At 32.3% G+C, this 26,845-nt stretch overlaps 2 protein-coding genes and 1 pseudogene across 3 annotated transcripts in view; all 3 read left to right on the top strand.

The window, feature by feature from the left end:
- The first annotated feature begins 2,183 nt into the window (after positions 1–2,183).
- LOC143235486 (uncharacterized) lies at positions 2,184–7,029 on the top strand. Its single transcript, XM_076473700.1, has 4 exons — positions 2,184–2,774; positions 4,351–4,460; positions 6,178–6,241; positions 6,517–7,029. The coding sequence occupies exons 1-4, from the start codon at positions 2,426–2,428 to the stop codon at positions 6,603–6,605; spliced, it is 612 nt and encodes a 203-aa protein (XP_076329815.1). The 5' UTR covers positions 2,184–2,425; the 3' UTR covers positions 6,606–7,029.
- A 321-nt stretch (positions 7,030–7,350) lies between these two features.
- Positions 7,351–9,163, top strand: LOC143235603 (uncharacterized). The gene is made up of 3 exons (XM_076473840.1): positions 7,351–7,502; positions 8,372–8,600; positions 8,739–9,163. The coding sequence occupies exons 2-3, from the start codon at positions 8,408–8,410 to the stop codon at positions 9,161–9,163; spliced, it is 618 nt and encodes a 205-aa protein (XP_076329955.1). The 5' UTR covers positions 7,351–7,502; positions 8,372–8,407.
- Positions 9,164–20,105: 10,942 nt separating this feature from the next.
- The window catches only part of LOC143235482 (tyrosine-protein kinase Src42A-like), a 37,577-nt pseudogene continuing 30,837 nt past the window's right edge, over positions 20,106–26,845 (top strand). The window contains exon 1 of the transcript XR_013019214.1: positions 20,106–20,801. The product of XR_013019214.1 is annotated as a tyrosine-protein kinase Src42A-like (transcript). The remainder of the gene's footprint in view (positions 20,802–26,845) is intronic.

The raw sequence follows: 26,845 nt of genomic DNA, 5'->3' as shown, positions 1-26,845 counted from the left end.
ATCATGTAGTTAATATATTTAAAAAAAATACTGTCCATCTTTATCTTCTGAAAAAAGTTTTCTAGTCTTCTTGAAACTGTGAGAAGAATTTTGTTAAACTCTAGTTATTGTTAGATGTACAAACAAAAACAGTCAAGTATTTGTTGGAAAAAATATGCTTTGAAAATAATGGGCTGGCCAGCCAACATTTTTTTCTTTATTGTTACAAGGAATCAGTTTTTCTTGCATTTGACTGCTGATCTTAGTGAAAGTTGTAAGTAAAATAAACTTCAAACTCAAAACAAAAAAAAACTTGCATTTATTTAGATATTTTTATCACAGATGTGCAGAGAGTTTACCTTTTCTTATTTGACCATTTGAAAACTGTTGAAAATGTAATGTGTAAGGTATAGTGATTAAAAGTAATGTTTGTAGGGAGTGGAGAATTGAGAAAGGCCCATTATTTATCACTGGACTTGGAATGCTGAATTATTACCATTAGTTGAATATGTGTCAGAAAAAAATAAATTTAAAGAAAAGCAGTAATTATATAGCCAAATATATTATAAGGAGTTTTAAAGGTTTAATTGTAAAGTTTATATTTCTGATAGTTTTGGAGATCACAAGATCCAATTGAAATGTAACTTTTTGTTCTCTTCATGTGTTTCATGTATATATTAAGCATTCTCATGTTTTTCCAAAATTGTCACATTCAGCCTACGTTCCTATCTAATAATTGGTACTTGACCTTATGTAAAGTTATTGATAGTGTGTTTTTGTAAGGATTTAAAACAAAAGGAATTTTACTCTCTCAAATAATATTACTGTAAATCTACAGGTTATATTTCATTTAGTATTTTATATTAATAAATATAGCATACTGTACTCTTGTATATTATCTCCTGTAAAACAGTTTCATTGAAGTAGCATTTTGTATTTTTTAAAATTAGCAGTTTGATATTATTTTTAGAACCATATGAACACCAAACTTTAAACTTTCATTATAACAGTTATTAAAGAAAACTTCTCTTTTTTTTATAAAGAGAAAGAGTAGTTGAGGTTTAAGGTAAAATTATTTACTAAATATTAATCAAACTGATTTATTTAGATTTAATTTTTAAGGATACTTCATTGATTGATTCTTCTTTTAGCAGAAAAACATAATCACTGCTGTACTTTGATTAAAATAGTTAATGTAAATTAGTCTTGTTTTTGAAGATTAAATATATAATGCTTTTTAAGTAGCATGAAAACCTTTAAGAAATGAAATATTCCTGTGTACAATGCATATTTCACTTTACCCTATTGCAATGGGTATCCTTTACTGTACGTGACAAAAGATTTTATTGTCTTATATTTAAAGTTTTACTGAGCTTATTTTATTTGTGTTAAACCAATTAGTATAACATTTATCAAATAAAGTATTGTATAACGTTTTCTGAATCAATAATCATCAATTTTACTTAATATGCTGTTTATTCCTGTGAGAAAGTTAAAAACCAGTTTGGATGATTTTGTACCAACTCTTTTCACATAGTTAGAAAACCTGAAAAATTATAAGGGGAAATTGGTTACTTTTTGCATGTTGTTAGTCTATTTTCTTTGGTGCATTACTGAATTAAATAAAAATTATTTAGTGGATTACTACCATTGGTGTGGTGTGTGTTAAAGGGAGTGTTTAGTTTCATTGACAGTTGACAGCAAGAGAAAAGATGATTTGCTAAGTGCTTTATATCTTGTTTTCTATGGTTATTCTTTATTTATTATTATAAAAGTAAAGTATAGAATTAAGGATCTCTCTCTTTACATTAAGTTTAGATCAGGTAAAATAAATAATAATAATTTTATAAGCTACACATGCAAACAGCTTGTAGTAACTCATTGGTAATGCAATTCAGTAGTTTAATGTGAACTGCACATTTCCAGAGTGATATGCAACTTATAATGGTGCAGGTAGTAGTTGGGGGCTTATTTCAATTTGGCAGGGGGGTTAAGAGGTCAGTCATATTGACTAATTTTATATATAGTTAGGGCAAAGAAAATAACAGATAAAATGTAAAGTTTTACTAAAAATAAACATTTGAAATGTATTTAGGAGGTTTTAGAGATTAAACAAGTGAAACTTGATATTTTTTTTCATGAAAAACTATTTTAATTTAAACATGAAAATCACTTTGCACATGGACTGTTCAAAACAAATACCCTATATATTGATGGACTATATATTGAAATCATTATTTTAATTTATTGAAAGTACTTCATTCAAAATAATATCTTTGCACATGAAAGACACATTAACTGAAAGATTGCCAACTATTTTGAAAATTAGAAGTATTAAATCTATAATGATATTAAATGATTACAAAGAGATCACATGGTTGGTTAAATTGCCCGAGCCAGTGTTGAGAGAATTAATAAGAAATTAACTTTCTGTCATAAACCTAGGATGCCTGTATCATTAGAATCTTCACATTCTGAAGTAAGCAATGGTGTGGAATCCACAGACACAGGAGAAACAAGTGATAGCAGCTCACATAGTGTTCCTAACACTGAAATATCTAGTCCCAAACTCCCACCAACAGAAAATCATCCACAGAAGGGTACTTCATCAGTCACACCACAGAAAGAAGCTCCTTCACCTTGTAGCTCAGTTGAAGATAGCCAAGAACAACAGAATCTTGAAAGAGTAAAATTTTTTCATGTTCCAGTCAAACCCCAGCTGATAGAACCATCGGAGATTAAAGTCAGCGAAAGTGTGGTTCTTCAAGTTGCAGAACCTGTACTTACTCCAATAGGTACAGTTACCTTGAAGATCATTTATTTCATAAATCATTTTACTGTGTGCGTGATGTTTCCCCAGTTCATTTATATTTAAAAACAACAAAATCATGTACAAACAATGAACATACAGTTAATTTTTTTATTTCTAGGCAGATGTATTTCTAGACGACATTTCCAATTGATAAGACACTGTAGGCAAAGTAAAGACGTGTAGTTGGGCAATCTTTACTGTTTTTTGTTTTTTCAGAGTAAAACCAGTTGATTTTTCATAATGAAAACTATGTGTGTGTTTATCTTATTTAGAATTCGGGTACTGTTTTCATGTTTAAACATTAACATTGTGTATTTTATTACCAATAGATCTTGCTGATTAACTTCATAATAGGCATTAAAAATAATTTGTTTTGTCGTATTTTAAAATAGTTTATTTTGAGCAGTATAAATTATTTAAATATTAATAAATGAATTGGAAAAATTTCCAAATGAAATTGATTTTACCCAGACTTGACTAGAATGATGTATGTACTAGTAGGTGGTTTTTAAAAGCTATGGAAGTAGTCTTAAAATATGCAGTATAAAGGAAGGGGTTATTGTTAATGTACAAACCTTATGTACTTTGTTATTCATCTTGCTGGCAGCACTAGTATTAGAAGGACAGTCTTGCCACTAAGTTTTGTAAATTCGTTTTTGTTTTCTCTATCGTTTGTGTGGAAAGATTCAACTTGGATTTCAGCCTAATATTAACATAAAGAATATAGTATAGATTTAAAATCTGGTTGATGAAGGCGAAGGGAAAGGCAGTACTGCCATGTACGAAGAGCAGTTTGGAATGAGAGAAAATTCTGTTATAAAATCAGCTGACATAAAAAAAATGTATACCAACTGGCTAGTGTCTTTGAAAGTAAATGTTACATTGACTAAAGTAAATTTTTCTACTAAAATTGGAAGCTCTATTAGCTTTAACAGAATAGTGATAAAATTGAAGGTACAGGTTATTTTATTTCTTGTAGACTTTATTAACTTAATCATGGTCATGTTTTTAGGATATTGAAGAAAATTTCTTGTAGACAAACAAAATGTTTTAGGATATTGAAGAAAAACAAACTTGCATCACAAAAACTTGTACCGAAAAGTTTTAAAGTCCTCTTCTTTTTGAAATTTAAATTTTTCCTATATAAGTGTACTTTTGAATACTAACTTTTCACCATATTATTTGTCCAATACTTGAGTGTATTACTTGTATCTTGTACAATAATGTTGTGCTGCTAGAGTAAACTAATTTATAAAAAAAAAAAAAAAATCGTGCATAAGTTTCATGTCCATCTTGCTGTACTATCAGTAGTGGTCAGGATTGTCTTGTTATTAGTTCATAAAGTTGGTCTGATCTTGTAATAATATATTCGTATGTTTTGCCAAATTGATAAGAGGATTAGAACTAATTCGGTAGCAATTAGTGTTTGTAAAAAGTTTTACAAAATGTTTAAAACATTTTCAAGATACCAGCATATACCTCTAACAGCTTAGTAAAAATCGTGAACATAATTTGAACTAAATTAATTTCAACAGTGTAACTAATCTTGTTTAATTTAGAAATGTTATGTCACAAAGATCAACAAATTGCAGAAGCTTTTGCAGAAAAGCAAGAACTCATTTCCCAGATTTTTCAGATTCCAAGGAAAGAATTTCAGTATGTTGCTGAGGTATGATAGAATTCTATAATTTTTTTTTCTTTTACAAATATAAAAACTTTTTTTGGGTGTGTTATGCAAATGTTGAATAACATGGTTGTTTTAGATTCCAAGAAGTTATACTAACCAATGAATCAGCACACTTGTCTAAATCAGTATTAATTACTTTAATGTTACTGTGAAAGTTTAATGTATTTTATGTACCTGTGATATTCACAATTGTAAATGTCTTTTTCTAAAATTTATTTAATCTGTTACTAATATGAGATTTACAATGTTTTACTGAGAATGAAACATTAAACTGAATTATTTTTTTAAAGTTTGATTTTATAATGTTAATACTGATTTACTGGGGTTTATGCTACATTAATCTGGATTTAATAGTTTTATGGAGAATATGTGCAATATTTGGTGGTAGTTTATTTTGAATATGCTCTTTTGATGTATTTTGAAATCTTTAACATTTGTCTTTGTCTCTATGTAAGTGTATAAACAAAAAACAACAGTGTTTTAGAGTAAGTCCATAACAAATCCTTACTCGTAAAAAAAAATAAAGTGAAACAATTAAAACTCTTATCCTTTGCTACCAAATTACAAAAGTAGCATACTGTAATGGGATTCTTGCTTATATGATGCTGGAAAAGCTTTATTACGTGATGTATAACCCATAACTTTGTGAAATGTTTTATCCTCTGTGCATGTAGATTTGCAATAGTGGTCATGATTTTTCTCATTTTGCCTTTGTTTCCCATCATGGAAAACCTTATTTTTCTCCATTCTAAGGGTGCAGATATGATGTCATGAATAACTCACATGCAGATCTAATGTACTGGCGCCATCTATATAAATATAATAACACTGTCTGTTGTATGACCATGCAAATACATTACAGGGTGTGGATGGATTTTCACCAAAACTGGTATGGAGGTTCATTAGGTCCATGGAGGGGGAATGCACAAAAATTTTCGGTTTTGTAGTTTGAGGTTTTTATGAGTGCTTTTTGTAGGTTTTTTTAAACACTATTTCTCCTCTGTTGATGGATTTTCACCAAATTTGGCATGAAGGTTTGTTGGGTCCTTGAGGAGTTGCATGTAAACTTAGTTTCACTTTTTGTGTTTTGCTGTGTGTGGGCATTTTGGTTTTTTTTTAAATTATATATAAAGGAAACAACTTTTCATTTCTTAAGATAACCTTTTCATCAATTGTGAATTTAAATAACTTTTGTCCAATGTGCGGATACCTCAACTAGCAATTTTAATTTTACGTTTCTCTTCAAAAATTATAGCTCCATCATTGTTATGTAGTGCTGATTTTCTTACTTGTATACTGTTTACACTATTTAGTGTTAGGCTATTTTTGTTATGCCTGTGTGTGTGTTTCAAAGGAAAAAGAATCATGGAGCTTTAAAGAATGCAGAAAAATGAAAGTTTAAATGATTTTTTTTTATGTATGTGTAAACTTCACAACATAAATGTTACAAAATGACAGTCATAAGGTAAAAGTATTTTTGTATTACAATTATTAAATTAAAGTTAGAACTATTATTTTTACATAAATTTGATATGCAAGTGTGCACTTGACAACTAAGAGATGTGTACATGTCTTGGTAGCATCAAAGACTTGTGTAAATATTTTATCCAAGGGATATATTTGTTTTAATTTTTACATGCACGCACATGTGTATGTGTGTATAATATATATAATTTTTTCTTTTTAATGTGTATTCCAGATGGCAAGTGAACTTGAGGGTCAAAAAGATTTGAAAGAACTTGTTCTAGCATCCATTTACCAAGGTAACTTTATTTTAAGCATCTGAAACATATTAACTTCTGTAATGACTTGTGAGATGCTAATTTTGGTACTAACTTCAAACATACCATGATTTTTGGAAGTATTTGTTTTTGAAGTAGTTTTGATAAGAAAATTATTCTGTACTTTTGTTTCTGTTGTCATTTACAGTAGCACTGGAGTCTTTAATGCTGATGTAATAATATCTCGTAAAATTCAGTGTTAAAACTGTGATAAGTAATTTGTTGTTACAGGTGTAATGCATGTAACTATATTTCAGCTAATCAACTTACTTCAGTATTAAATGAAGGCCTAAGAGTGTCTGAAGATAACATGTTTAATGCCTGCAGTGGAGAAGGTGAGTACTAGCTTTGAAAAACAACTTGATAGAAGTTTGTAATGAAATAGAATCTCTTGTTAATGTCAGAATATTTCAGCATTAATAGTTAAGCAAAGAAATTTTGTGAAGATATGACTATATAGTATTTTCTTTAGTTTAAGAAATACAAGTCTTTAATTGTGAAACAGTTTTTCACATATTCTTTTCCTGTCAAAAACAGCTGTTTTCATTTGAGTCGCATGTTTTCTGATTGATCGCTATTCGATAAATGTAGCATGAGATTCTCTGTAATGAAATAAAGCAGCAAATGGACTAGATTGCTAGTATGGTTGAGCAAAAACAACAAAGGCCACTCTTACAATAAAATAACATTTGTTGAGTCTTTGAGATTATCATTTTCCCATATATTTGAAAATGTATGTTTGGGTGTTTTTTGTTATTGAATTACAAAATGCTGGTATAAAACTGTTTTTGTTTCCAAAATAAAGTTGATTTATAACTTGTATTTGTTTTCATTATTACAGTTCTCTTTGCACAAAAACAGGCTGGCTTAAACATTTTGTACTGTTACATTGTGAATGTAATTAAAAAGGAGAAAACAAATTGTATAATCCAACTTAAATGTTGTATTTACCTGTTTGCACAATCTGATAGTCCATTCAGATGAAGATCACTTATAAGGCTTAACATGGTTCTCAAACCTTATTGGTAAGGAAATATTAAATGTTCTCTTAATATTGTAGCTTGTTTATTACTTATTTCATGATTTAATAATCTGCTGCTTACAGTTGTGGGGGGAAGAAAGCAATAACACTCATGCAGAAACTTCAGTTGTTGCAAGGAAGACAGGCCTGTTACTTAGTTTACCTTTGCCAAAATTAATAAATATATCGAGCACTATAAATAGACATTTGACTCAACTCTTGGTAAGTTGTATATTTTATAGAATTTATCTAATAATAAAATCATCCAATTTAACAATGGTAGTAAAAGCATAAAAAGATGGGTATTGTTTGTAGAGACGTTTTTTTAAAACATTCTTGTGTGTTTAAGAAGTTGTGGATGTATTTAACCTATAACCAGATATTTGTTTTATGACTAACTACAATGTTTTATACCTGATTAAAACAATCTTCAAATAATATTTGAAGAGAGATTTTATTTTATTTAATATGTTACTTTTTCAACAAACAAGGGAAATGGAAATCATTCGTTATAACAATTGCTGCTATTTCAAAAGATGAATTAATCATTTTCCAAAAAGAATCTGAATTTGTTCTATTGATTTATATTTATTATTTGACTAAGTATCATTTAATAAATGAATGTTTTAACTTAAAAAACCAACAGATATAATTAAATTCTCTTTAGTTTCCTTTGAAAAAATAAGCACTGTAAAAATAAATAAAAATGACAATTTATTAATTTCTTTTGTATATAGTTGTATAGCCAGTAAAAAAAACACAAAAAAACTGTCACAAAATAGATTTTAAGGACCCAAAGTATTGATCAGGTTTGTCCAGAAGTAAAATTGAAACCACAAGCTGGTCAAAAATTGTTTAAGTTAATTGAGAAAGTGAACACAATAATGTAAAGAACAAGAAAAGTCTTAAACAGTTACAGTTTCAGAAAAAAACATTATAATTATCTGCTTTTTGTTTCGTTTTTTGAATTTGTGTACTTGTATTTATATATTGTAAGTCATATTTTACTTTCTAATTTTCTGATAGATCTATCTTTGTTTAACTAATATACTGAAGTTCATTTAACTCCTATTTCTCTTCCTATCATATAGTCATATGTCTCAGAGAGGGAAGAAGAAAGACTGCGAATGCATGACGAACTTCATACTTCAAGAGAGCAGCTTCATTTTCTTCATGAAAGTCATCGCCTTTGTCACAGATTGTGCCCTTCTCCTAGCAACTTGAATGACATTCAATCTCGACCAAATAGCTACATCTCTGTAGCTTCATCAGTATCTGAAGGACCAATAGACTTCGTAGATGAAAGTGAAGAAACAACAGGTTTTGTGACAACATTCACATTTCATAGAATGATACTTACACAGCATGTCAGCCACTGCTTCTTATTGTATATTGATTCTTCTTTATATTATAAATCAGAATGAGACAAGGGTTTCAAAGTATAATTTTACTTCATAGCCACAGCAACAGATGAAAACCTCAAGGAGTCTGGAGATGAGGAAAATGAGTCAGAAGAAGAACATCAGGACTGTGATCTTGAAGGTGAAGACTTTGGTGAAATCGGGCAAGTTGAAGATGAGGGATACAAAGACACTGAACACCTTTTGTATGAAAAGAAAGGAAAACAAGAATATCTTGGGACTGAAGGAAAAGCCAAACTGGAATTTTCTGTTGAAAATTATACAGAAAAAGATGTAGAACATGTTGAACCCTTTGAAGAAATTGTGCATCCTGAGGAGAAACTAGCAGAAATATCTGAGAAAGGATTCTTAAAATTGAATAAAGATAAAATACAGCCCAGAGAAGAATTGAGAGAAGATTGTGATAAACAAGCTTTGTATAGTAAAGAATGTAATAACGGAATACGAGTCGGAGATTGGTAGTAAAGCAGTAACTGAGGAAGATTTGAGCAGTGTAAAAGAAATGGAACCATACAACTTGGAGGAAGAGGAAGATAACAAAGAACAAAGATTGTGTGAAGAAGATGAAGAAACCAAATCTGAGACTGAAGAACACTTGCAAATATTAAATTTTGAACAGCAAAAATGTTTTAATACAGGAAAAAAATACAGATGTTTTTATACTTTATAAATACTTTTGTCCAAAATATTCAAGAGCCATGTACATAACTTGTAAGAAATTGTGATGAAAAATTTTCTCTTTGAAGTGATTCTTAAATAATTATTTTTCATTGTTTATTGTAATATTTGAAAAGTAGTTTTGGGGTAGAAATTATTAGTTATTATTGGACTGTGTTATTAAACATGTTTTTGAAGGTGGAAAAAAATCTTTCATTATAGACAAGATTACCTGTTTAGCTAAGTTAAAGAAATCTTATGAAAGTGAGATCTATTTGCTCTGAAGTTTTACATTGGTATCTTTAAGTTGTTGAGATTACGATGGTATAAATTCAAGCTGGGATCATAACTTTAATTGTAAATATATATTAATACAAAATTTTTTGAAAACGAAATCATTATGCACTTAATTTAAAATGTTTCAATAAATGTAAAATTCATTTTGTTAATAACTTGGTTTGGTTTTTTGTTTCCTTTTTTAAACCCGAAGCTTTCTCTAAGGTATTATGTTCATAAATAAACAAGAGGAAATTCTCAATAGCCATGACATCTTAAATTCTTTTAGGCAGGATTAGAGTAAACTAATCTCCGAGATCTTGAATGTGGTTAAATACAACAATCGAAAGAGTTTGATCTGCGAGCCCAAAACTGCAATTAGATCTCGAATCGGTCATAAGATGAAGGAACTATGAGCTAAGTTGTTTTTTTTTTAAGTACAAACAATACCTCAGAAGCGTTCTATGAGCCGCACACCCTAGATTAATAATAAAAAAAGAAAAATACATGTCTTATCGTGACATGTCTTAGTGTGTCACTGAGGTATTGTTTGTACTTAAAAAAACAACAAAAAACTTAGCTCATAGTACCTTCATCTTCTGACCGATTCGAGATCTAATTGCAGTTTTGGGCTCGCAGATCAAACTCTTTTTGTTTTTTGTCAGTAACTCAAACACTGCCACTTAACATATGGGTTACATACAACACGTCACGTAAATAAACTAAATTTTAAAGCCTTACCTTACCGAATTCATATTAGTGCAATTAAAAATGGAATAACTCCAATGAAATCGACTGTATCAGCAAATAGAAAAAAATTATTGTATGAAGAATCCATGTTTGACTACCTTTTTACCTTGATGTATTGATTCGTACGTTATACACTAGCGTTGTTCTGAGGTTATATATTTTTCATACAATAATTATATTCTAGTGCATCACCATTTCTTTATACTTGCAGCAGACAGGCATATTCATACAGTGGAAAATAATTAAAACCTTTAATTATTCTGTTTTAAAATTCTAAAGTTACACTTATTTAAACCTTCGAATTTCCAAAGGGATCTGAACGTCGTCGCCTTTCGAAACACTGTTTGTTAATTTATTTTTGTCTCTTTCTTCATATCGTTGCAAGACTTTATTTTTATCCCTTAATTAAGGACTAACAACGCATAGAAAAATACGATCAATATTGCAATTAATCCTTAATTACCGCTTGGGCAGCCTGTATATTTTACATAGAAAAACAATGTAATTGCTACAAACTTAACATTGATGTAGTATGTTAATTCCAACAACAAAGAACAGTATAATAAGCGGATTATTTGAAGGCTAGAGATTGTTTAAACTGTTATTTTAAAGCATAATTAGGAATATCGTCGATGTTGCCAACTTCAGGGATGGAGTGCCAGATTTTGGTGTTATAAAGACTTAAAGAACTCGTTCATGGAAAACTTTCACCAGAGAATATTACACTACTTCAGTTATTGATGACTAGTTCAATATTATTGATGCTTTTCTTTGGTTTTTGATTAGTGGAAAGTTTGGGGACCTACAACGCTCAAACCTGGGGCTTGAATTGCGCGTGAAGGACAAAGCACATATGACTGATCCCTTTGTAATCCCAATTGTTCTTGGTGTTTTCGAAAACAAAATACTTGATTGTCGATGGTTACCGGTTAGCTGAATACTGTTTAAACCCATTGTTCTTGGTGTTTTCGAAAACAAAATACTCGATTGTCGATGGTTACCGGTTAGCTGAATACTGTTTCAAGTAGTTCTGTATTACTGGTAGTTATTTAGCATAAGTTTGTAACACATTCGAAGAGATAGTGTTGAATATTTTAATTGTCCTTGTGTGTTTCCTTATTAGTCCCTAATTTTTTTTTTTTATATGACTGATACTAACGCTACTTAGAAGTTTTTTTTATTTTAAAGCGCTTGTGTAGGATGAAATATTGTGAAAGAGCTAGAGGTATCGTAGAGGATATCGCTTTCTTTTCTTTTTGTTTCCGCTGGGGTACCGTTCAACGGTTGAGCAGCACATGTTTGATTATGGCACGTATAAGAATCTAAAACGTTACTTCATGTTGATATCTTGATCGGTTTGACAGGAGTTGAAGTTTGATGCATGTTCTGAAGAGCTAAAAGCTGTTTAATAAATACCTCAAGTGTATTCCTATGAACTGAAACATCAATTTCCCTTTATTTTTAAAGCGGTTGAATTATTAGATGGTTGACAAACACTCGGTAACGACGTGGAAGTATTGGAAGCAACGTCATTCATCATGAATATTAAAAGAGTATAGTGAAAACTTCATGCATAGATATGTGCTTTTAATTTTATTTCTCAGTATGAAAATACTAACTTTATGAACACCATAACGTTATGTCTCATAAGATTCCAAGATATGTATGTATTAACAAACGTAAAGAGACAATCCCTGCAGGTGTATTATTGGATATATTTTTTTAAATTTAATTATTACTGGTTTGGTTGGTTTCTTTTTACTTATAGCATTTTGATAATGTCTGCTGTTATCCCATGTTTGAAACTCAGACCAGCGTGTAGGTAAACGGCTGGTAGCACTCACCGCTGTCCTGGACTACGCTCATATCAATAGATGTTGTGATTGACTGTCATATAATAACGCTTTTACGGTTGAAAGGGCAAACATCTTTTGATATATTGGTTCATTATATATTTAGATGTTGACCCGAGTTTTCATGAATTTTAATTTTAAACAAACTGAAATTGTATATATACAGTAAAATATATCAATTTTTAAACTTGTTTATTGATTTCTCCTGCCACCACTATTGGGTCAGTCTACAGGCTCGCTACGTTAAAATACGGGTTTCGATACCTGCGATGGACAGAGCATAGATAACTTATCGTGTAGCTTTGCCCTTAACAATAACTGAACCGAAGCTGTTTAACTTCATTGAATAGATGCCTGAATTACAGGCATCCCTGTACTGCAGTGCCATGAGATTTTATTTTGTAATCAAAAGTTACTTTATAATTCAATCTTTCATATCATCTAAATTTCGTTTCCTTTATAACAAATGAAATAAAAATTCTTAAACTTACTTTTAGGTTTACAGTTCAGACAGTTTTAACTTCTGCCTTTCCTTTCTTAAAACACAGATGGCAATACTCCTAACTTGCTATTGTTATATAAAAAGAATATAAAGACAACTTTTTAAAAATAAGTCCCAATTGTATTCTGCAGACAGAGTTTGGAACAGATTTTAAATCCCTTAATTTATAAATTTTACTTATCATTGAACCTATTTGATGTGAGGTTTTTGAGTTCAATATTTTATTCTTGCTTCTTTTTCCTTCATAGCTGTTTGTAAATAATCCATTTTATTGATTGTTCTTTCTGTGTACAATTATAACATTCTTTTGGTCTTGTATTTTCTATTGTGTTAAATTATTGTTATAGCAAATATATGGATGAAAATGAAATTTTTAACAATTATGATTATAAAAAATATCTTAATTTTATCCAAAATAGCATTTTTAAAGCATCCTACTCAATATCAGTATATGTACCTCGAAAGCACATAAAACAAATGTGTATTTGTAATTCCCATCAGTGCCACTGGTGCATAGCTATAACCAGAGTAATGAAATCTGTGCATTCTAATATAAAAATAAACTATTTTTGACACATCTGGCATCATTCTCAGGTGAATAAATCATTTGTATTAAATATATTTAAAATCAGTTTTCTATGTCCATATGTTTTAATTTGTGTCATGGGGCTAGAATGTTTTCCTTAGGAATGCATCTTCCAGTTATATAATGGTAGTCTATAGGGAAACTAGTTTTGCTATATGAACAATTCTTACGAAACATATATATCCTGTATATTGATGTTGTAAAAGCATGCGACAAACAGTCCATTCTCTTTTATTAAAGCTATCTACTATAGATTCAGTTAGCCTGACGAAGTGATCGGTTGTTTGTCTAAATTTTCTGAATTCATTTTGTACTTTGGCTAATTTTGATGTTATTTCCAGGAACGTGGAGAGTCTGTTGCTGATTATCCGTTAGAGGACTTTGCCTAAGCAGCCTGGGATAGCTTGTATGCCATCTTCTCCTGGAGCTTTGCTCTTTGTCTTTGTGAATGCTTCTCTGAGTTCTTGTTCAATTAGCATTGGTTGTGGAGTCGTTTGCTATGTTAATGTATGTGGTTATTTACTTTATTATAAAAACGTGTATTCATGTCTGAATCACGGTGTGTTTTGAACGTATTTTGTAAATGTTCTTTAAAGAACTCTGCTTTTCTCCATTTGTGTATGTTATGGTGTTGTTGTGTTCTCGTGTTGAGTAGCTTGTTGCACTTTCTCCGTTTGTGTGTCTTTTCAGGTATAACATGTAACATACCATGCTTCACTGAAGAAGGCCCAGCATGAACAGATGTGTTGAGGTGTTTGACTCGTATTCCGAGGATCGCGGGTTCGAATTCCGGTCGCACAAAACATGCTCGTCCTTTCAGCCGTGGGGGCGTTATAATGTGACGGTCAGTCCCACTATTCGTTGGTAAAAGAGTAGCTCAAGAGTTGGCGGTGGGTGGTGATGACTAATTGCCTTCCCTCTAGTCTTACACTGCTAAATTAGGGACGGCTAGCGCAGATAGCCCTCGAGTAGCTGTGCGCGAAATTCAAAACAAACAAACTCATTGTGTTTATTTGTGTTTTTATTTTTGTTTCTTCTTTCCATAAACTGTCTTCTCAGTTGTCTTCTTTGCCTAATAAGCGTTGTTAGTTGAGTGTGTGGTTTCCAAGTGTTGTTTATTATTTTGTGTTGATATAGTGGTAGTATATGTTTGGTGTCTTTTTGAAGGCACTCCGAGATTATTTGACAGTACTTATTTTGATGGGTAGTAGACTGTCTAGCGTCTCCCGCTCGGACAACGGTAAGTCTTCGGATTTACTATGTTACAATCAGGGGTTCGATTCCCCTAGGTAGACACAGCAGATAGACCGATTTGACTTTGCTGTAAGAAAAACACAGATTGTCTGGCATTTTTTGATATTCTTGCCAATTTGCTTTTTTTTTTGTAATTGAAATTATCTCTTCGGTGGGTTATATTTTTATAGGGGGTGAGATCGTAAACACACCAAATTGGTAGGTGATCGCTATTAACATCTTTTCCCACATTAAATTTTACTAATTTTGTCTCATAATGTATGAGCTTAGGCATACGACAAGTATGTCACTGCTGCTATTTGCATACGAAGTATGCGGCGGTGTGACATCGTTTAACAAAGCTATATTGTTATGATCTATACATTCTATTATCTGTCTTCCATTAGCATTTGTTGAGTTTCACCCGAAGTTTGTATGGTTGCTGTTGAAGTCTCATTTTAAGATGGCATTTTGATTGTGGGAAAATATGGTAAGTGAACTTACATCTATTTCTTTTGTTTGTGAACAATGTATTCCTTCTATGGTAGTATTTGTTTGATTATATAGAGAACATCAGCTATTATACATTCATTATTACTACCCATTTGGATTTCTGTTACTGACAAGTTCGATTTATGTAATAGGAATATTTCTCTGTTTTTATCCCTGCCAATTCGGTCTTTTCCTTTATAGGGGAGTTGTACCACTTTTGTATGGCTCGCTGCCCTGTTAGATGATTGAGTTGTCTTCCCTTTGCTGCAAAGTTCTTTAAGAGTGATTACCGCCACAACGCTGAATTATCAGAAATAGCTTAGTAAAGAGATCCTTGTACTTTAGGAGCAGTCAAAATTTCCATCTTATAAGTAGCTGACCCTCGTCTAATTTCCCAGTCAAGCGCATATAAAACCGCGAGATTTTCTTTCGTAAAGAGCGACAAAAGATTTTAACAAATCACAAAACGCTTTGTTGATCACATGGGTTTTTTTTTTTTTAATTTTGTGCAAAGCTACACGAGGGCTATCTGCGCTCGCCGCCCCTAATTTAGCAATGTAAAACTAGAGGGAAGGCAGCTAGTCATCACCACCCACCGCTAACTTTTGAGGTATTCTTTTACCAACGAATAGTGGAATTGACCATCACATCATAAGGCTCCCATGCCTGAAAGGGCGACCATGTTTGGGATTTGAACCCGTGACCCTCAGATTACGAGTCAAACGCCTTAACCCACATGGCCATGCCGAGCCTTTTATGAATTAAGTAATAGTAGAAACATATATATGATATAGTTGCGAGTTAGTTAGACTCCTATGATTTGTTTGGGTGTTGGTAAATCAACCTACCAATTGCTTGGCCAGAAAGTAGTTGGATAGGTCAAAGATCATGTGTTCAAACCACAGTCCAAAAGTCTTGTTTCATTTATTGATTACTTCACTTACAATAATGTTTGCTAGTGAATAGTGCACAATATGTTCCACATAAATGACATTACACCTCACTGGGTAGTTTGAACATTTGTTGCAAAACATCAAAGTAACACCCTATTAACAACTGCACCCCTTCCCTCTTGTGGATCAGTGATAAGTTCATAGGTTTACAATATTAAAATTTGTCATTTAAGTATTAGAGGTGGATAGGCAATAAATAGTTCATTGTATGGCTTAACACTATAAAACAATAATAAACAAATATTTATCGATAGCCTTGAAAACAAGGGTCACAATGCCGTATTAGTTAACAAAACCAGGGATAGTTCTCTCTTCTTGTTAAACTTGTCACTGGTCGCCATCATCAAGCTATTTTAACTGACCAAAGTAGTGGCGTTCTTCAGAATGTCTGATACGTGGTAAGGTCGAATAAAGTCAACTAGAAACTTAACCTTGCACAAATTTTACGTAGCAATAAGTACTTGATTATGCAAACACTCGCCACAGCAGTGAGCACGACTTGAGTGATGCGTCAGTGAAAGCTCATAGTAAGATCTAACTTAGACTACATTAGTTTAAACTAGCCAGAATAATAAAAGTCATAGCTTCTTATTGATAAGCGTATATTTGCTGTAATATTGATACGAATAGTATTGAACCCGATAATCTTTCTCCTAACAGTAAAATATGGGTATTCCTGCATCCAATGTCATAATAATTCACAGTTGAAGCAGGGATTATTTTGAAAGCCTCATGTTCCTGCTACACTGGTGGTGTAGTCGTGACAACTGAACCTGAACAGTCCATAGTTATAGTTGAGTTTCTTCTGCTCTAGTGTACAGTTTGATGAGACCATTTCAAACCAAGTTGCCATAGAACCTACCTCCACGAGAAATGGAATGTCTCAGAGTCCCCTGTAGTGCTCGACTGGCAGTACCAGGAGGCACGCTCATAAATAAATACCTTCCCATGCAGTCTCTCTAGATTATCCACAAATAAATAAAGTTTTCATGAAGTCTTTTCTTTTGAGCTCTCAACTTGATCTTATAGATCACTTGGTTCTCCACAGGGTTGACTCTGTGGTGAACTTGCTGATAGAAAAACAAAAAACTTCTCATTACCAGTTCAAATTATCTAGGATACCAAGCACCAAGCCATCTAAACTCGGCATAAACTATAACACCACTTACCTACAAGTCTATCTCAGCTACAATACATGGCCAAAAGTATGTGGACACCTCTTCTAATTAGTGGGTTCGGCTATTTCAGCAACACCCATTGCTACAGTTGCATATAATCAAGCATACAGCCATGCAATATCAATAGACATAGCATTGGCAGTAGAATGGATCGTACTGAAGTGATCAGTAATTTTCAACGTGCCACTGTCATAGGATGCCATCTTTCCAACAAGTCAGTTCGTCAAATTTCTGCCCCACTAGAGCTGTTCCAGTCAACTGCAAGTGCTGTTATTGTGAAGTGAAATGGTCTAGGAGCAACAATAGCTCAGTTACGAAGCGGTAGGCCACACAAGCTCATAGATTAGAACTGCCGAGTGTTGAAGCGCGTAAAAATCGTCTATTCACAGTTGCAACACTCACTGCCAAGTTCCAAACTGCCTCTGAAAGCAACATCAGCACAAGAACTGTTCGTCGTGAGCTTCATGAAATGGGTTTCATGGCTGAGCAGCCACACACAAGCCTAAGATCACCATGCACAATGCCAAGCGTCAGTTGGAGTGGTGTAAAGGACACCACTATTGGACTCTGGAGCAGTGGAAATGTGTTTTCTGGAGTGATGAATCACGCTTCATTATCTGGCGGTCTGACGGATGAATCTGGATTTGGTAGATGCCAGGTGAATGCTGCCTGCCTGAATGCATAATGCCAACTGTAAAGTGTTTTGGAGGAGGAAAAATGGTCTGAGGCTGTTTTTCATGGTTTGGTCTAGGCTCTTTAGTTCCAGAAGGGAAATCTTAATGCTACAGCATACAATGATATTCTAGAGAATTGTGTGCTTCTGACTTTGTGGCAACAGTTTGGGGAAGGTCCAATTTTGTTTCAGCATGACAGTTCCCCCGTGCACAAAGCGAGGTCCATAAAGACATGGTTTTTGTCGAGGTTGGTGTGAAAGAACTTGACTGGCCTGCACAGACCCTGACCTCAACCCCATCGAACACCTTTGGGATAAATTGGAACACTGGCTGTGAGCCAGGCCTTCTTGCCCGACATCAGTGCCCGACGTCACTAAGTCTCTTGTGGCTGAATAGGAGCGAATCCCCGCAGCCATGTTCCAAAATCTAGTGAAAAACCTTCCCAAGAGAGTGGAAGTTGTTATAGAAATAAAGAGTAGACCAACTTCATATTAATGTCCATGGTTTTCGAATGAGATTTCAACAAGCACATATGGGTGTGATGGTTGGGTATTCACATACTTTTGGCCATGTAGTGTATATTTCTTTCTAAAACTGAATAATTACCAGCTACCGCTTTATTTAATTTACAGCACAAAATTGTTATTAAGTGTATAATATTCAATTCAGTTTGAGTATCAGGTTCATTTATAATTGTGTCGTGCCATTGTATTGAATATATGATCAACAGTGTGTTTCAGCAAGTGAATAAATTACACCATTTTATTGCATACATGACCTTTCTGTCCAGTAAGACGACATTTCATACTATATTCAGCTTAAGCAATATATTTTTATTGCATTCACACATAATTTCCTGAACAACTTTTCTTGTCTAAAATTTCTATTTTTATATATATATTTAGTACTAAGAAGTATTGTTGTAATGCTTGGTTTAAAAAATAGGAATAAAATTATATTTGGCGATTTGATTAATTATTCATTGCATATCTTGTAACATTACTTTACTATTGATTTCATTATCATGGACACTATTTTAATTTGGTAATCTGCTTAATAAAAATCGAGTTACATATGTTTAATTATACGTTCGATTAAATCAACTTTATAACCTCTGTCATTACCAATATTTTTATATAATTGAATTTGTTTTTCAAATTAGTAAAGACAAACTATTTAAATGTTCTTTTATATAGATATGAAAAGCTGCTAGTTTTGAGAAAATAGGTGAGATGATATATCGTGTGACACTATAGACTGAATACGGTTTCTGATAAACAGTTGTGGAAATAATTCAATTAAGGCCGGAGTAAAGGTTTTATTGGCCTTAGGCTTTTCAACTTATATAGGCCCCCCCTCAAGGCAGAATCTCTACATGCAACACATTTAAAATCATAGCTTGAGGCTTCCTAATTAGTGTTAGGCCCTAGCCTTCAGCCCGGTAAGCCCATGCCTTAATCCGAGGTTGACTTCAATTGTTATTTCTATTAACAATTACCTCTATAAAGGTAAACAGTTATTTTGTTCAATCTCGTACATAAACTGAAGACACTTAGAAGAATCATATTGTTTAGATACTCAGCAAATGTTTTAACTCAATATCTTCATGTCTCCAAACCAAGAACGAATCATTATTAGATCTGATCTAACAATCGGGTTTTAAAGAAGCATTACTGAGAGCAATATGTTCAAAATTATCCAAAATTATGAACGTTGTATGGGAGTAAATCAAGAGATGACTCTATGGTGATTCAATATTCTGCTCAAAATACTTTTCATTAACTTTGAAAAAAGAATTTACAACAGAAACTCTAGTTAAATTAATAATGTCAATAATTTCAATTTTAGAAATGGGAGATTGAATTTACCAGTCGTGAAAACAATAGCAACTTCCATCCAGACGTTATAAACCAACTAAACAGTCCAATTGACCCTAGATGTGTGTTTGTTATTACGCGGTTTTCATTGTTTTCGACAGATGGAGCGACATTCGTCATGCACAATAACAAAAAAGAGCGGATGTATACATAATAAGAGAGTAAATTATAAAACAATGTTTTTTTTTTAAGTTTTCCTGTCACACTTCAGGTTTTAAATTTTTCTAAATAAAATTATAGTTATGCATGGCTATTTATAAAAATATTAATTTATCATATATTATGTTATCATAATGAAGATTTTGTGCACTATTTTGTTGTAACGCCGATCATTAAACCTATCACTGTGTTTCAAGGTATAAGATATGATTTATGCTATGATTTAGAAGTGTGTGCGAGGAGTACTTGCTGGAGGTAAATTTGGAGTATTTGTCTTTTATTTTAAAACTAACGTCAGGGTATAACTGTTTAAATATCATATCATTATGATCACAGTTTGCCAAATCCAATGCACCAGGAAACGAACAATAAGTATTTATTCTGTATGAATGTAATACCGATATATCATCCCTCCGTTGAAGTTTAATTAACTCAGTTTTAGTGCATTTTACAACAAATCAACATAAAAATAGCATTAAATCATGGGAAACTGTTTCAGTCGGTCCGGAGATAAAAATGTAAAAAAGGCAGAAACACACACGGGCCAAGTCCCGGTAGAAAGGAATGAAACTGTTTCTCCGACACCAAACGCTATAGTAGCGGTTCAGACTCATGAACCGTCCAGCATACGACCAGCTCATCATGATCTTATCAGAGGAAATGGACCAACTCTTCCCGCAGCACTTTCGGAAACAGACAGCATTTCTGGCTCTACTGCCAAAATATTTGTTGCATTATATGATTATGATGCTCGAACAGATGAAGATCTAAGTTTCAAAAAAGGCGAGCATTTGGAGATACTAAACGACACTCAGGGAGACTGGTGGTTTGCAAGGTCAAAGGCTACGAAGAAAGAAGGTTACATTCCTTCCAACTATGTTGCCAAACTAAAATCTATTGAAGCAGAGCCGTAAGTTACGAAGTTATTTTTTTTAGTAATTATAGTATACTTAATCTTGGATGCTCTCTTAATGAACACAATATTGTTAATTTAAATATTGATAATTTACTAATATAGCATGGAAAGTGAAATTTCAAAATAACCTAGGCCAAACTAACAAAATGTTTTAAAAACATTCTTAGCCCCTTACAAATACTGATGTAGAGTAACAATGCTCAGTAGTTTCCCTACACAATGTAGTAAATTATAATTAGTACTTATTTGACTGATTGATTGAAATTAAGCACAAAGCTACACAATGGGCTATCTGTGCTATGCCCACCACAGGTATTGAAAACTGGTTTCTTGTGGTGTGAGTCCATAGACATATCGGTTTGCTACTGGAGGGCATAATTGGTACAACTAACAATATTAAAGTTGTTAATAAAATTATCCTGTATGATTCTAGAACTTGAAATATGGTCAAACAACTTGTCAGGTCTCTTGAAATGCTTGAGCTATTTAACTTGCAATATATGTCTAAACAAAAATTCAGATTTTGAGTATGATGTATGCATAAAATATATAAGTATATGAACCAAGACCATAGAATGTTTTTTCTGGAAACTATAAATATTCTGCATAAGTTAAAATGACTGTTATAACATTAACAGGATAATCAAATTCAAATATGCAAATGACATTTTCATTAAACTTTGCAACCAACTAGGTTAGATGGCACAAGTTTTAAGATATGAAAAACTTGGAAATTATGAAACAGTATTACTTAAACTACATGGTAGTTAACCAATGAAATTTGCCCTCAGGTGTGATGAAAGATACAACATTAAATGATTTTAAGAGGAGAGTTGACAAGAATTTCAGAGATTGGAATTTTCTATATCTAGATCAAACAGCATAGTTATAGAAAATGGAAAAGCCTGTGTGAATCAAATGGACTTTTTTATCTTGAAAATTATATGAAATACATTACTTTATTTGTGGGCTAATTCTGACTCAGGGATTATTGAGCTGGACTGTGGATCTGGTTTTTTGTTCACACACTGTTACTACTAAAAGTAATCATGCTTTACACTTTAGGGCCTTGGATGTTCCAAAGAGTGTTTTTTTTTCCTTAACTGTGACTTTACAAAGATGTTTTTATTTTATTCTGGTATTAATGGTATTCACTTTACCAGTGGTATTCCACATTCTAGTATAATTATGTTTACTACATACATATTGAAAGTTTATTATAGCTGTCAATCATTAAAGATTTAAACATAACACGTAACAGGGAACAATGGTCCATTTGGATGTGCAAGGTTGTTCTTGAGAAAAGTGCAAATTTCAACCCACCCTTTCTGTTCCAGGAATAATTCATTCTCCTATTAAACTCCTGTAAAATCTTTAGAAAGCAAATTAGGTCTGATCTTCCATATTATCTTTTTTTTTTAAGCACTTTACTATTAATGAAACTTGTCTTATGTACTGAAAACTGAATTTTTGGAAATAAAAAACAAAGACTATTTCTTGAGTGTAGTAAAATTCTAAACCTAATTGTGCAGTGATCACTCTTTTCCAAATTTTCTCCCAATTTAAATCTAAAAATCATATTCTTATTATTGGTTTACAATAAATATAAAATGACACATGTCATGGTTGGTTCTTGAACCATACAAAAAATCGTGTTCCGTGCTATTTTGGGCGAGTTTATCATTAATGATTCCTTATATTCATTCAAACAGTATTCTTATTAATAGCAATCCCGTCTCATTATACAGTTTCACATTCACATCTTTTTTCTGATCAGGTTGCATAAAACCTTTTTACTCTGAAACCCATGATTCTAACCTATACAGATTTAATCTGTTGACTAACAATTTTTAATGTTTAAAATCCTAATAGGTTACAACTTGCCCCTTATGTAAAAAAAACATCTCACTTCTCTTAACATGTCTCTCACTGGTACGTAACATATAACCTGAAATTTCAAAGTAATTCCTGTTGTTAATTTTCTCCAAAACTAATCAGATTTCAGTGATTCTCACTCTACTGTATCATTATCTTCATTTTTCATTTCATCCAGAGTTCTGTAGTTATCTAGTTTTTCCAGATATTAGAGTGATAGCAACTATGTTAGTTTTGATCCTGTTACATTTATCTTTTATCTATCATACTTATTGTTAAATTTGTTATTTAACTTATGCTCTGAATCTTTTTTCAAGCTACTCATTACCCCAGCTATCATATTAATTGGTTTATTCCAAATTTCTTAAGCTCCTTCATCTTTATTTAATGAATCTGTTTAGAGCTTCTTCAAACTTCCTATAATCTAATCTGCTAAAGTAGAGCCCATCTCTTGTATATAACTCATTCCTGCTCTATCCCACAAGACCAACCAATCTGTATGTTGCTCTAAGCATATCTTTGTTTTTCATCCTAGTCTTTAGATCCTGCTAAGTAATTCATCTCTGCATCTAATCTAAGGAAGCACTACCAAAATGGCCACATGCCTTTTTTTTTAATTGCAAAGCCTCTGAAGGAGTTTTCTATAATTTAAAAAATAACTCTTCTGATTTACAATTTCCAGCATCAACAAAAAGAGTATATCCTGTGGTATCAGTAACTAAACTCAATATATTTTATAATATTTTGAACATTAGCACCTGGCAAACAAACTCTAGTTCTAGTCTCCATTCTTCCCACTATAAATAACTTTCTCTGTATAGTTAATGAAAGAGTTTTTTGTTCCATAAACCTTGTGACCATCATTTTTCTTGTTGCATGCAGCCAGTGGTTCAAATCTATTAGAAACTGGCATCTCCATGCTAATTGAATCTACCTATGTAGCTTTTTTTTTTACTCACTTGTGCCATTTTAAACATCGTTCACAGTATCATCCTCTCATAAAGCAACCTTTACCCTAATTATCCATTTCCTTTTATACTTTCTTAATTCCTGTTCACAACCTATGATTTTCACACTGTTCACTTATCCCAAGGTCTGTCAGTGTGATTTACTATATTTTCACAAAGGAAAATAATAATTAATGTCTACACAGAAAAAGTACCAAGGAAATAATAGTGTTAACATAATATTGGTAATAGATGGTGTGGTTTACATGATATTATTATGCTTTCCTTCATTAAGTACTTATAATTAATCACTAATGTGGTTCACTCTCATTGATGTGGTTATTTTTGCAAGGACGTAGCTAGTATTACAGAGTGGGCAAGGATCTTTTTTATCAAACTAATGTGTCCCTTCTCTTCTACACAAAGAATTGAAGTGCAAGTCAAGTGTTTATTATTTAAAAAATATCAGTATAGGGGATCTTTTATACTTTTTATAATAATGAGAAGGTCATTCAAATTCCCCTCACCCCTATGCCCAGGTTATTTCTAAAGGAAACAGTACTTGTGGGATTGCTATGTATAATTATATTGTTTTGAAAGGTCATGATTTTATGATATACTTTTATCTGGAAGAGTACAAAATAGCATCCAGTAGAGGGCAATCTTGAAGATTGAAATAGCAGGAACAGAAGTGGCTTTAATTAATTAATACGAAATTGTCAATGTAAACCGAGATCAACTTATTAACAGAACATTATTTATTTTCAGGTTTATTCGACTTGCATAGTTGTATACAACATGCCACTTCTGTACACATATAATTGATAAATAAAACATATATGATTATCAATTGTTATAACCGCTCGTCTAATATTAAAACGTATTTCATTTTGCACGTTTCACCTTAAAAGCCCATTTTTCTTATCCATTTATTTTTATACCGTTAGGTAGTGTTTTAGACTTAGGAAAATAATGATAATAACAATAATAAAGACTTTTACATGATTATAAGGTAAGGATGCGTTGCTATAGCGTTTGATTTTCCTTTATAGAGCTTAAGTTCATAGACAACATCACCGAAAATAACATGTTTTAATTGGTTTTTGGCATTGATCCAAAACGTGAGGTAATGAAATTATAGATATATGTTTCGAAAAATAATGTAAACTATCCAGTAAATAGAAATATGATATTTTGTGGCTGATCACGTGATTCTTTCCCAGTGTACTTGTAGCATTAAACGTTCAGTGTAAGATATGTTTATATTATAGTTTCATGTTTTTTCTTCATCAGCAATAGATCATATAAATTTATGAAACAGGAAATGATCATATTTTGTACAGACAAGATTGTTTTTGTCATGGAATATGTGGGTTATAATGTTGTGTTTCTGAGCCACTGATTTTGTTCCACTCGAATTACGTCTCCAATGGTCTATGAAGAACTCTGCGCCAACTAGCATTATTTGATCTTGTGTGTAGGCAGTGAAGTTCTGTGATCTCGATTCGTTCTCTTACATGTTTTTCAAATTGTGTGTAGGCAATCATTTTAGTTGATCATTTTTTATCTACTCCACCTGTAAGGTTTGAACTTTTGCGTGGACACATTAATCTTTCGGTCCCCGTTACCCAGTTCAACGTATGAGATTTGGACTTCACGTAGATACTGAGTGAACATGTAGGATTTCTGTTTACGTTCCGTATGTAATATTTGAACCCGCTTCACGTGCAGCCTGTATCAGTTTGTACCTCTATATCTATCTCCACATTTAATACAAGAACAAAACAAAAACAATTAATAAAATATTGGTAAGAGCGAACACTTTGTGTCTAATTTTGTGTTGTGAGGAGATATGTACAAGAAAAAGTGAGTGGACATCGAAGTTGAATGGTCACGCATTAGAACAAACAGTCGAGTTTGTCTACTTGGATCGTCCAATAACTGAAGATGGAAAAGGTGAGCCAGAAGTCAGGAGACGGATAAAAATTGCAAGAGCAAAGTCTATGTTTATGAAAGATGTATTAACTACAAGAAATATTAGGTTAGAGATATAAGATGTTATAAAATGTTATATCCACTTTTCTGTATGCTGCAGAGACTTGGACACTAAAAACCAAAGAACTCTGGAACGAAAGAAAACGTGTTAGAAATGTGGATGGTTTGAATAATGTTTGAATATTATATATAGTGTATAAAACAAACGATGAAATATTAAAACTGGGCAAAACAAAGTGAACACTAAAAGTAGACATCCAAAAAAGAAGACCCCCGGTGGTACAGCGGTATGTCTACGGATTTACAACGCTAAAATCAGGGGGTCAATTCCTCTCGGTGTGGCTTTGCTATAAGAAAACACAAACAAACCGAAAAATAAAGTTTCAGTATTCTACACACATCAGAACAAATAGGATTCAAAGACATTTGAGAGAGGGTAAGGCGGAAGGTTGTAGAAAGAGAGGTTGACCAGTGGAGAAAATGGGTCAGAGTGGTTACACACCAGCTACACTGATTGTGTGAAGAAGTCACAGGACAGACGAGCGTTGACAGGTAATCTTCTGGATCAAACGAGATGATGAGATGAAAGACAGTTTATTTCGTGCATTTTGTTTCTGTAATATCTCAAACTATCTTGGACGGGTTTGATTCCCTATTACTTGTTTGTGGTTAACCACAATGATACCTCATTGTTTTTACTGAAATGTCAGTTATTACTAGAAAGTTTTTTTTTCTTTAGCTGACTCTGGTGTAAATCTGAAATTCTTGTTTTTCATCCTACATTAAAACAGTCTGCAAACACAAGACAAGAAACTTATTTTTTTATTACAACAAAATTTGTTAGATGTTGTTTTTGCTACATGAAGCAGAACAGTACTGTGCTGTCATATCCTACATTATAATATTCTTTTTTACACACTAGTCGGAACAAAATACCATGAACGTCTGCGCTACCTTATCTACATAACAAGTCATTTGTTTTTTACACACTAAACGGATTATGTTACCATTATTCAACATTGCAACAGTGTTTTTTTTCTCAATAAACGGAATAATATACTGTGAAATGTCTGTGCTACTATATTCTACGTCATAGAAGTATTTCTTTTTATCTGGAACAACTTACTGTGAGCACCTGTGAAACCATATCTTATACTGTAACAATGTATTTTACACACTATAAACGGAAGAAAATGCTGAGATGTCTGTGATAGTATACTA

This window comes from Tachypleus tridentatus, chromosome 12 (genome assembly GCF_004210375.1).
Source record: "Tachypleus tridentatus isolate NWPU-2018 chromosome 12, ASM421037v1, whole genome shotgun sequence".
In the NCBI taxonomy this organism is placed as follows: Eukaryota; Metazoa; Arthropoda; class Merostomata; order Xiphosura; family Limulidae; genus Tachypleus; species Tachypleus tridentatus.
This window is presented reverse-complemented; position numbering and strand designations above follow the sequence as displayed.